General features: G+C 40.2%; 1 protein-coding gene across 2 annotated transcripts; it reads left to right on the top strand.

Annotated features, from left to right (window-relative positions):
• Positions 1 to 478: 478 nt before the first annotated feature.
• ACRBP (acrosin binding protein) lies at positions 479 to 11801 on the top strand. 2 transcript variants are annotated; one of them, XM_063434110.1, is made up of 8 exons: positions 479 to 540; positions 2943 to 3083; positions 4323 to 4550; positions 4837 to 4931; positions 6901 to 6958; positions 9395 to 9542; positions 9664 to 9704; positions 11735 to 11801. In XM_063434110.1, the coding sequence occupies exons 2-8, from the start codon at positions 3047 to 3049 to the stop codon at positions 11755 to 11757; spliced, it is 630 nt and encodes a 209-aa protein (XP_063290180.1). In that variant the 5' UTR covers positions 479 to 540; positions 2943 to 3046; the 3' UTR covers positions 11758 to 11801. The 2 variants fall into 2 exon arrangements, with proteins under 2 accessions (XP_063290180.1, XP_063290179.1); XM_063434109.1 differs by having other exon boundaries at positions 9395 to 9704; positions 11735 to 11776.
• The last annotated feature ends 976 nt before the right edge of the window (positions 11802 to 12777 follow it).

Genomic DNA, 12777 nt, shown 5'->3' with positions numbered 1-12777 from the left:
ACATTAAAATTAGCAGGTTTCCCACACACAACTTACAACTTACACAGAGCCTCCCCATACACTCACCACACATCCCCTCTATACACTCACCATACAGCCTCCCCATACACTCACCACACATCCCCTCTATGCACTCACCATACAGCCTCCCCATACATTCAACACACAGCCTCCATATTCACTCAACACACATAACTCAACTCTTTTGTTTGGTCTATTGTCTAAAATCTGAACACATCACCAGCGCACAACACACACAGCTTCAAGATACACACAACTCATAGCTCACACACTGAGTCTCCATACACAACTTACAGCCCACGCACAACACACAAAGTCTCTTCACACTCACACAAGCATCACAGTCCAAACATAACACACAGCCACCCAGCACACAACACCCAGTCTACAAACACATCCTCTCCATACACAAAGCATACACAGCCTCTCACACACAGCACACCCACACGCGCAACACAAACAGAAACCAAAAGCGAAATAGCAGGAAAGAGAAAACAAGACAAGAGAGACATGTCCAGCGTGGTCAGACCCGAAAGACACTTAAAAATAGACTGAGAGAAATAAGAAAGAGAAATAATCACAGTGGGAGGAGGCGAAAAAGATTCGATACAAGAACGAGGGGGGCTGTGGAATATACAAGGTTGAGGATAGCTGCATTTTTGACAGAACAGTAATGTTCCTTGCACTGGCGTCTTGAGGGGTGCTAATGATTTTCCCAGCTGTGCTTATGCAGTATTGTGGTGACTGGGAAATTAACTCTGACATCCAACCCACTTCAGAATATAATCAGCACTTCCTTCCCAAGCCACCACCCGGCAAGCATGTCCCTACTAGTGTTTTTTTTTTTTTTTTTTTTTTTATTTGTTTAATGGCCTGGAGCCATGGAACTATCATGGGGCAGCTCCACCATCCCCTATGTTAATCTGTCCCTGAATAAAGCCAATTCCTTATTAAATACCCCAAAGTTCTAGGTAATAATTGTATAATTCCAACGCATTTCCTTAGCTACAAAACATTGTATGTATTGTTTAACCCCTTAAGGACCAAACTTCTGGAATAAAAGGGAATCATGACATGTCACACATGTCATGTGTCCTTAAGGGGTTAAAGAATATCTGTGTTTGAGAATTGTTATGTGGATATAAATTGTAAACCTTTTAGACTTTTACCACTGTAATGGAATTCTTTAAAATGACTAAATCCTGTCTCTAAGATTTCGTGATGTTTGTACAGTACATTATAGACAACACGAGTACTAAAATAACATAGAGCATAAACCTACATGGCAACATTAGGAAACATTTTGCTGTTGAATTTTGAGTCATCTTGAGTGGACGCTGTTGGGATTTAGTTTCTTATAAACATCCTCTATGTAAACATTTGTAAGGATCTTCCCATTAACCTCTGTGTACTTTATCCTGAGACGTCAAAAATAGTTTCTGAAATTGTAATCTGTGTCTAGGATCAAGGACGTTTTATAAGTTTCTGGTTCCTGAAAAAAATACATTTGGTCTTTTGTCTAAAATTCAATAAATAAGGGTCACGTTTTAAAAAATTCCATTGTTTGTTTAGTATAGATGTAATCTTGTAATAAACAACGGATTTTCATTTTTCATTCTGTTTTAGTTTTGTTTTGTTTTTTGCTCTTTTGTTTTTTATCCGATCATTTGGCTTGTAAGTGCCTGCTATTGAATTATTCCACAGGAAATCCATAATGTGATTTCGGTTATGTTAATTATCTTCAATTTTAACAATGTTTGCTTTCCAGTGTAATCCATGCTTAGGTGACTGTTGTCATTTCTTCAAAACCTGTTTTTTTAATTATGCAGTATATATTTCATAGTTCTCGCATTGATTGCAATTCTTTTTTTGCCTAAAAAGGACACTTTAAGCTCAAAAACCACAACTCACTACAGTGGTTATGTTGACAAGAGGTCCCTGGTACAGTCACACAGTTATGTGTCAAATCATTTTTTAATTGTTTGATACTTACCTGGGTCCCCTGGGCACCAGCAGTTAGCCCATCTTCACAGATATCACTAAATTGTAAGTTACTATTTCTACGCTAGTTTAACAATTCCAGCCTTCTTTAGACTGAATTCAATGGTCATGTGTGTAAGCTGATCCTACTCAGCCAATTAATTATGTACAAAGTTGGACAAAATTGATATACTAAATCAGAAAGGTAACATTGGGAAGAAAGTCTGGATTGTGGGCACCAGTGGACCCAGATAAGAGTCAAACTGTTTGAAAATCACAGGACAGTGCCAGAGGTCTGCCAGCAACATAACCACTACAGTGCACTATAGAATATTTACATTGACTGTTATGCCCATGCAAATGCTTTTTTTGAATAATCATTAAACATAGCCAAAGGCAAACATGACATATATCACAGTGATTTTCAGCATGATGAGGATTTAGCAGAATATATGTTCAATGAAAAAAACAAACGTTTATTCTCTTTAACCTCTCCAATATTTCCACTGACCAAAAGGGACACTTGCAGGAATGAACTATACTAGAACATTTTAGGTGACTTGAACAGATAGCTATTTATGTAACCAATAAGTATTACAGATACATATCACTGTTAGGTAAATAAACAACACAGTTTTAATTACACTATTTAATGTCAATTTTTTTTTCACTATAATTAAAATATGTGTGATATCACACTGGTACAATATGAATTGCACTTACAGCCAGGCAGCACTTTGAAGCCCTCAACCACAGAATGCAGAATCCATAAGTATTTTTAAGGTTCCTTACAGTCATATTTCTTCAGGATCCTAAAATACGGGTCCAACATTCCTCAATGGTGTATAATCATCACCCTTTTGTAGCCCCCTAGGAAAGACACAGGCTATCGGTTTTTATTGTTATACATTTTACAACTATTTTATATCATGTCCTTCTAGATCTTCTAATTTGATGTTATCGGAACTTCATGCAAGATCTGATGCAATGTTATTGATTTCATCACAGAATGAGCAGTGGAAAAGACTTCTGACCTGGAAGCGAGATGAGAAGCTTAGAAACAAGGCTATGTTTTCTGTATGGTAATTAAACTAAGAATAATATTTTATAAAAAGGAATCATTTAGCACACAGTCTAGGGGAGTGGTTTTTAAAGGAACACTAAAAGCTAAATGTGATGTTATGTTGCTTTGAGTCCAATGGCGTCATCTCATAGTTTAAATATAAAACTGATTTTAAAAAGAGGTAAAAGTCTGAACAAGTCAGATACCAATGTGTGCAATGTTACATGCTCTAAAAAACATATCCTGTCTTTCTGTAAATCACATGGCACGAGTGTTGTGAATTGACTTTTGCATAAGTCTATACTGTCGTACTACCGCATTCCTAACATTGCAAAAATAAAGAATTTTAAAAATTAAAAATTACTTACCCCGTCTACATATAAGTTATACAGAAGGTAATATCTACTGCATACAGAACAGAAAAAAACAGGAGGAACTAGATATAGTGCAGATGGTATTGGATCACAATAATCTAAAGTGCTTTGAGATTGGGTCACTCACATGTAATGGAGCCTATATAAATGGGCTCCGTATATAGGGCGGCTGTGCTTTTAGAGCGGCACCACACCACTTTCTTAAGGATATTCCCTCCAGTGGAAAAAAAAAAAAAAGCATCCAATGTGTAGTAAGTCCAATATAAAAACTGTAAGATATTTGTAAGGTATATGGCTCACCTTTTAAAGAGCCTTACAATCCCAGCTCTAGGGTATACAGGTGTGATGCCAATATATAGGGGATGGCACTTTCCCAATGAAGAGGCTCCAAAAGGACTCTTAAAAATACTATTATATTTAGTAACAAAAATAATAAAAACAATCTAAAAACATGTAAATCTATATATAAAATGTATTAAAAAGGGTCCTTATAGAAGCCAAAACACGTTTTGCTCTTTTCCAGAGCTTCTTCACTGACTGAAGAAGCGCTGGAAAAGAGCAAAACGCGTTTTGGCTGCTATAAGGACTTTATCCAATGTTCACCCATAGGGCAGCATTATAAGGGATTATGTGCATATGCTCCACTCGCAGACTGCAAGTATAGGTTGTTTGCTCTAGAACAACTAGATTAAGATGTAGTGGTTCTGGTGTTTAGAGTGTCCCTTTCGGCTGTTGGACATAGCAAGGGACTATATGCAACCTAAACATTACATTGAGGTTTATAAGGATAAATCAGAACAATGAGTATATGGAGATAGATGAATGTGAAACCTTTTTCAATTCAGATATTCTAGAAAATATTAACTTTTTCTCATTTTCCACAGTTTGTGTGATCTTCCATAGAGCAGAGGTGAGTATGCAATCTGTGGATTTAAACCAGCATCCTAAACTGGGCTCTCCTCTTTCCGACAACGAGTACAAGGAATTCTGGGAGCTTTTCAACCCCGACTGGAAAGCTGAGGAACTGTGTGAATTTCGAGAGAACTTTGGTTGCAATGAACCCCGGGTCCTTCGCATCGACCTTTTTGAGAACCATGGTCAAATCCCAGATGGTAAGCTTTCAAATGCTATTACATAGAAAGAGAGAAAGAGAATGATATGAACCATTATAAATTATCTATATTCTTGAACTTTTAATGTTCAGGAATACAGGTGTGCTTAGTAGATTTGATTTATGGCTGTCAATACTGTGGGTATATCGGTGTGCTCTGCTCTATATCAGTTATCTGGCTGCAGCATATACCATTGGCATTCATCAATATCATCTGTATAATAGATATCTGCTTTATATAACATGGGTATATTGTTCTGACAATATACACTGTGTATACGTTTTAGGAATGATTTGCACAGAGTTGGACACAATCCCACCCTTTGATTCGTTCTGCAGTTTTGCCAAGTTTCGATGTGCTCACAGACAATTCTTTCTGAAGGTAAAAGCATCTAACGACATGATAGAGAAGTTACTTTTATTGATAAAAGTCAAACACGTGGAATGGGAGTCACTGGAGTCACTGGAAAAGTCACTGGAAAAGGTTTTGTGATAGTGTAACTGGCAGGTTAGAGAATGTTGCCAAACGCAAATCGAGATCCTCAGGGCTATTCACTATAGTAAAAATAGTTGAGTTCAAGGTGAATTTCAAATGTAAAGCTAATGTAGCATAACTGGAAGCATAATTAACCTGGAGATTTTTTTATAATTTTGGCCTTAAATTTGAAAATCACTTTGACTCAGTGTTCATTTTGTCGACTTACAATTTTGGTCAAATTTTAGTTATCTCTAATTTTTTTGATTTAGTCGACTAAAACTAGACTTAAACAAAAACAATTCAAATTACTAAAATACAACTAAAACTAAAATGTTTTTTTAGTCAAAAGACTTTGACTAAAGCTGAATTGAAATTTGCCGCCAAAATTAAAACTGCACAGAGGGGTCTTTGGAAGGGGCAAAAGAGACAGACCAGGGCTTGGGAGAGAGACACCTAGAGGGGCTGATAGGACACAAAGAGACACAGAGAGGCTGGGGAAGGGGCAAAAGAGACAGACCGGGCTTGGGAGAGAGACACCTAGAGGGACTGAGAGGAATCAAAGAGACACAGAGGGGCTGTGGAAGGGGCACAAGAGACAGACCAGGGCTGGGAGAGAGACAGCTAGAGGGGCTGAGAGGACACAAAGAGACACAGAGTGGCTGTTGAAGGGGCACAAGAGACAGACCAGGACTTGGTAGAGAGACAACTAGAGGGGCTGAGAGGACACAAAGAGACACAGAGGGGCTGTGGAAGGGGCACAAGAGACAGACCAGGGCTTGGGAGAGAGACACCAAGAGGGGCTGAGAGGACACAAAGAGACACAGAGGGGCTGGGGAAGAGGCGAAAGAGACAGATAGAGGCTTTAACTAAAGCCGTTAGACCTTGGTCATATCGGCTAAAATCTACTGGAGATTTATTAGACTAAAATTAAAACAATTCAGACGATTAAAATACGACTAAAACTAAAATGGCTTTTTAGTCAAAAGACTATGACTAAAACTATATTGAAATTTGCAGCCGAAATTAACCCTGCTTTGAATTCTTGACAATTCTCACAGTAGTGAATAACTCAGTAAGTGAAAGAAGGCGCAAAAGTTAATGGTGGCGGATATAACTGAGGACAAATCGCAAATGGCATCTCAGAGAAAGGAGATCTAGCGTAAATTGTAGCGGAGGGGACATAGACACAATGGCGAGTTAGTGGATAGATACCGAGAAGTGGGGTAAGCAGGTGAGAGAATTTAGATACATAGAAAACGGCAAGTGACAGAATGGAGAAATTAATACATATGATACAATACAGGAGTATACTGTAGGTCTAATAAAGGGTAATAAATTGTGTGTAAACTATGTTTGAGAGAAATGGAGTACATGATAGCTGAGAGAACAGAGAAATGGGGTAAATAATTTAAATGGTGGCTGAAATAATGGAAATGCAGGGTAATGGCCGATGTGGTGTAAATGGAAAATAAAAACTCCAGATAATTGGAGGCTATAAGAGAGACGTGCAAAGATATTGTAAGGTATAGGGTATTGTAGACCTTAGTTACAGAGTTATAACTGTTTAAAGAACAGAGACACATAATAAAGGATCTGTATGATAACATAGTTGAGCATTTAGGAGAATGGTGGTTGTGAGAGTCATTGTGTAAAACATGGATGACAAGATGAAAGGGTGAGAGGATAGAGCAATAATTGGTGGGGGCTGAAATTTGTTATTTTTGTTTTAGAAGATAATGCACCTAATGTCAGATCCCCTTATACCAGCTATGATTCATATAGGATCAGATGTCATACATGGGCTAAATACCCTTTTAATTCCCCTCTTATATCATAATATCCCTCTTGTTGCCCCATCCCTTTTATTTTGCAGAGGATCCCATGCCAAGATTCTCAGACCTTAAAAGATTTTCATGCTTTGACCCCTGGAGGTAAATATTTTGTAAAACTCTGTGAGGTTTTAGCCAGTGACTTGCAGTTTACCACAATAATATTAAAAGTTATTTGCTATCAGCATGCCCTGACTTTTGTCCTTGTAAACTGTCTGTCCTGACTTTAGCCCATCGTTATAACTCTCCCCTGATCCCACATTCGCTTGGATTCTCCCGCGATCTCACCCCGCTCTGACCCTCCCCTTATCTTACATTCACTCTAATCCTTCCCTGATCTCACCTTTACCCTATCCCTCCATTGATCTCACCCTCGCTCCCCTGATCTCACCCTCACTCTAATCCTCCCCGATCTCACCCTCGCTCTAATCCTCCCCGATCTCACCCTCGCTCTAATCCTCCCCGATCTCACCCTCGCTCTAACCCTCCCCTGATCTCATCCTCGCTCTGACCCTCCCCTGATCTCACCCCGCTCTGACCCTCCCCTGATCTCACCTTAGCTCTTACTCTCCCCTGATCTCACCCTCACTCTAATTCTCCCTGATCTCACCCTTGCTCTTACCCTCCCCTGATCTCACCCTCACTCTAACCCTCCCTGATCTCACCCTTGCTCTGACCCTCCCCTGATCTCACGCTCAATCTAAATCTCCCTGATCCCACCCTCGCTCTTACCCTCCCTGATCTCACCCTTGCTCTGACCCTCCCCTGATCTTGCTCTAACCCTTCTTGATCTCACCTTCACTTTGAACCTCCAATGATCTCACTATCACTATAACCCTCCCTGATCTCGCCGTAACCCTTCCCTGATCTCACTTTCGCTCTAACCCTTCCCTGATCTCACCCTCACTCTGACCCTCCCCTGATCTCACCCCGCTCTGACCCTCCCCTGATCTCACCCTCGCTCTTACCCTCCCCTGATCTCACCCTCACTCATATCCTCCATGATCTCACCCTCGCTCTAACCCTCCCTGATCTCACCTTAGCTCTTACTCTCCCCTGATCTCACCCTCACTCTAATTCTCCCTGATCTCACCCTCGCTCTTACCCTCGCTCTAACCCTCCCTGATCTCACCCTTGCTCTGACCCTCCCCTGATCTCACGCTCAATCTAAATCTCCCTGATCCCACCCTCGCTCTTACCCTTCCTGATCTAACCCTTGCCCTGACCCTCCCCTGATCTTGCTCTAACCCTTCTTGATTTTACCCTCACTTTGAACCTCCAATGATCTCACTATCACTGTAACCCTCCCTGATCTCGCCGTAACCCTTCCCTGATCTCACTTTCGCTCTAACCCTTCCCTGATCTCACCCTCACTCTGACCCTCCCCTGATCTCACCTTAGCTCTTACTCTCCCCTGATCTCACCCTCACTCTAATTCTCCCTGATCTCACCCTCGCTCTTACCCTCCCCTGATCTCACCCTCACTCTAATCCTCCATGATCTCACCCTCGCTCTAACCCTCCCTGATCTCACCCTTGCTCTGACCCTCCCCTGATCTCACGCTCAATCTAAATCTCCCTGATCCCACCCTCGCTCTTACCCTTCCTGATCTAACCCTTGCCCTGACCCTCCCCTGATCTTGCTCTAACCCTTCTTGATCTCACCCTCACTTTGAACCTCCAATGATCTCACTATCACTATAACCCTCCCTGATCTCGCCGTAACCCTTCCCTGATCTCACTTTCGCTCTAACCCTTCCCTGATCTCACCCTCACTCTGACCGTCCCCTGATCTCACACTTGCTCTAACTCTCCCCTGACCCCCATGCTGCTAAAAGACTGCCCTAACTCTCAGATTTGCTTTAAGCATGCCCTGATTTCTACCTTTGCTACTATCAGTAATTTTTACTTTTATTGGGAGTTATGATTATATCAAAACAACATTCTTAGACCATGTAGATCACTTGAGGGGACCATGGGTTTCATAAACCAGGACTGTGAAGTGAAAGCACAGCACATGCTACATACCCTGTGGGTAGGTACAGCCCATGTTAATATAATCATGGTAGGTTAGGAACAGACAGCATACATGAAGGTAGATACAGCCTCTAGTAATAAAATTACAGTTAGTTAGAAACAGACAGCATACACTGGGGTAGATGTTGCCTGTATTAATATACTCATGGTCAGTTAGTAACAGACAGCCTGCACTGGGGGTAGATACAACCTATATTAATATATTTTGGTCAGTTAGTAAGAGGCAGCATTCACTGGAGTTGGTGAAGCCTGCATTATATCAGATAATACAGTAATTTCCCTCTTAGTATTAACATAAGTCAAATTTGGGATCCCCTTCCTGAATGCACCACACGAGAAACAGTAATGCTTTGGCCAGAATTATTCTGTTCGTTAATGTATTTATGGTGGAATTCCAGAGTTTGTGTTGACCATGACACAGAATAGCTTAGCACTGTAGATGTAGAGATTTGTTTGCCTAATCTTTCCATCTGTTTGTAACTCCAGCTTCTGTCTCCATCAGCAAAGTCATATGTTATCGATGAAGAAGGTCTCATTCATGCTCATATTGTCAAACTGATCCAGCTCAGTATTAAATTGAGTGGCGAAGATACATATTTGAAGGACGCCAACAAGGCAGATAGGTCTTTGGCAAAGAGATCAGTATCAAAGTATCCTTCCAGTTGGCCAAGTGTCCCTCAAAGTACCTTTTACAAGGACCAGCAGCGAAAGAGTCCCCTGGCATCATTAAAAGTTGTCAACCTTATAAAGAAACCAAAATCCTAACTTCAGCGGAGGGCACATCACTACTGTCAAGAGCCCTTATCTTGTGGGTAAGTAATAGTAGATAAATTCATTCAACATTGTTCTATATCACAATGAGATATCTGAGGCTGCACTCTATCAGAATGATGTTTAATGAGACAGCAGAATGTCTTGCATGACTGCACGCTATGTGAATATCTGAGTCTCTCCATGGCTGCGCTTTATTGGAAAAAGTCTGTCTTAGGATGTACTCTAACAGAATGACACTTACCGAGACTGTACTCTTACAGAATGACACTATCCGGGGCTGTTCTCTAACAAAATGACACTACAGCTGTAATCAAAATTATTCAAACCCCACTGAAAATCAGGTTTATTGTCACAATTTACAGACTTTTAGCTGTCTGCAATTAAAATCAAACAAAAGCAATTGAAATAGATCAACATACTTCAAGTGGTTTCCCCAAATTCAAAGAAAAATGCAACTTCTATAATGACTTCTCCAGTCTCAAAATTATTCAACCCCCTGAACAGAATCACTCACAGAAGCACATATATGCAAAACAGGACTTCATTAGGTGCACTAGTTGTGCTTGAGCTGGAACACTTGAAATACCTGAACTGGCTTTGTTGAGTGATACGTTTGACTGAATGTTGGAAATATGGCTAAGTCAAAAGAATGGTCCACAAAGTTAAGAGAAGAGATCGTCACCCTTCGCAAACATGGAATAGGATACAAAAAGATAGTGAAGGCACTGAATGTTCCTAGATACACCTTTGAAAGCATAGTTCGCAAGTTGAAGGAACAGTGCTTACATTACCTGGACATGGCAAAACAGGAAGCTATCAATGGCTGCAACCAGATTTGTAAGGCAGGTTGTGAAAAAAACCTTCAGTTCTTAGCCAATAAGGTTACTGATCAAGGCCTCTGCTTCCATCCCAGTCGCGCTGGGTCATCGGCCAGGTGAACCGAGTTTTAAATTATTCTCTTTACCTAGCCTTAGCTCGTGGAAAAATAGAATTAGCAGACCTGACAGTTTTCAATGTGTGTGTGTCTGTCAAAGTGTGTGGGTGTTTGTCAGTGAGTGTGTATGTGTATGAGGAATTCGTATTTTAACTAAATCGGGCTACATAAAAATAAACTCCTAAGGACCAATATATAGTCAGAAATTATACCACATACCTCCATAAACAATTTACCACTAATAGAGAGTACAAACAAGAAGTAAAATATTATAAAAAATAAAATAAATTGCATAAAAAGGATATAAAGCACATCAAAATGTCACAATGTATGCCTAAACTCTATGGAAAGAAAAGGAACCTTAAAACGTTATCATACATACTAGATATAATGCATACTAAAGGAAATGCATAATATTATATACTATTATGTTCCATGTTACTCTTAAAGGCAGGCAAAAAAACGTAACACCTTGATCATGCTCCATTAGAACTTGATTTGGTCCATTACTGTTCTGATCTAGGCTTATGCCGGGTTCACTCCCTTCAGTCATATCTCGAGTTATCAGCTTTGTGTAGGTAGATTATTTCCAAGCCCTTTATCACTTCCAGGAATCCTCATCAGCATGTGAAGGTTAAATTAACTCTGTTCGAGGATGAATTTTCTGTGCCATGAGTTCTGCAGAAATTGAAACATCTATTTTTGGGGGTTATTCTATTAGACGCTGCTACCTCCAAAGCAGCGACGAGGGGTCTTTCTCTTCCTATAATTTTAAAGGCTGCTCGGTGGTCTTCTTGTAAAACCTTTATTAAGTTCTGTTGGAGGCATTCTGAAGTAGATCAGTATCTCAGGTCTACCACCAGGTGTGTGCTATGTGCTAGGTGGGTATGCATCACAGAGGGACAAAGCAGAGCTTGTAGGAATCTATGACCTACAAATTTTCTGTGTCCTTGGGATAGGCATAACCACCTAACAAGTGTGCACATTCCTCCCTGTGCATTGAAATTTTGCCTAGTGGTGACTTTTGAAAGATATATAGAATTTGTTTTATAGAGATATGTATAAATATATTTTTCTTCAACAGGCTATGTGTTATGAAATTAATTCACTTTTTTTATTTTTGTTTGTTTCCAGATTACAATCGAACAAACATCTAAGATCCTACTAAATAATATCAGCGGAGGTTAAGAACAGATTTCCATTAACATTTTCTGTTTTGATCTTTTATCTGCATAAATAAATAAAATAAATAATAACTTAGTAAATGCCTGATGATTACTTATTTTTCCTCTTATAGGTAGATCTTACTTTTATTGTTTTTTGCTTCTGTTAACTCGCTATACCGTTGACTATATTGAATATATCTATTTAAAGAGACCCTATAGTCACCAAAACAACTTTATTAATGCAGCAGTTTTGGTGTATAGAGAATTCCTCAGAAGTACCACTGCTCAATTCTCTGCCATTTAGTAGTTGTCACTTTATTTATACAGCCCTAGTCACACCTCCCTGCATGTGACTTACGCAGCCTCCCTATACATTTCCTGTAAAGAGTCATCTAATATTTAAACTTACCTTATTGCAAATTCTGTTTAATTTAGAATTTATCTCCTGCTCTGTTAATAGCTTGCTGGACCTTTGTAACTGTCCACCTATTACTTTAAAGGGTCACTATAGTGTCAGGAAAGGATCACTATAGTGTCAGGAAAGGGTCACTATAGTGTCAGGGTCCCCCTCCCGTGGCATTGAAGGGGTTAAAACCCCTTCAGCCACTTACCTTAATACAGCGCAGGGCTCCCTCGGCGCTGGTGACCTCTCCTTCCCGTCCAACGTCAGCTCCCCAGTCCAACGTCACTGGAGCTCAATGCTTTCCTATGGACGTTCTGCACGATGGAGGTGAAATTCGCCCCCAGCGTCGCAGATGCGTCTCTAGTGGCTGTCCGGAAGACAGCCACTAGAGGCTGGATTAACCCCAAATGTAAAAATAGCAGTTTCTCTGAAACTGTTATGTTTACATGTGAAGGGTTAAAACCTGAGAGACATTGCACCCAGACCACTTCATTGAGCTGAAGTGGTCTGGGTGACTATAGTGTCCTTTTAAATCCTTGTTCAGCACCTTTCTGCCTTCCTCTTGTTTCCCTGGGAAATGTTTAATCATCAGACCCCCCTACTTCCTC

Source organism: Pelobates fuscus, chromosome 10, assembly GCF_036172605.1.
Source record: "Pelobates fuscus isolate aPelFus1 chromosome 10, aPelFus1.pri, whole genome shotgun sequence".
NCBI classification, from domain to species: Eukaryota; Metazoa; Chordata; class Amphibia; order Anura; family Pelobatidae; genus Pelobates; species Pelobates fuscus.
Note: the sequence above shows the minus strand (reverse complement) of the source record. Positions and strands in the feature narration are given on the sequence as shown.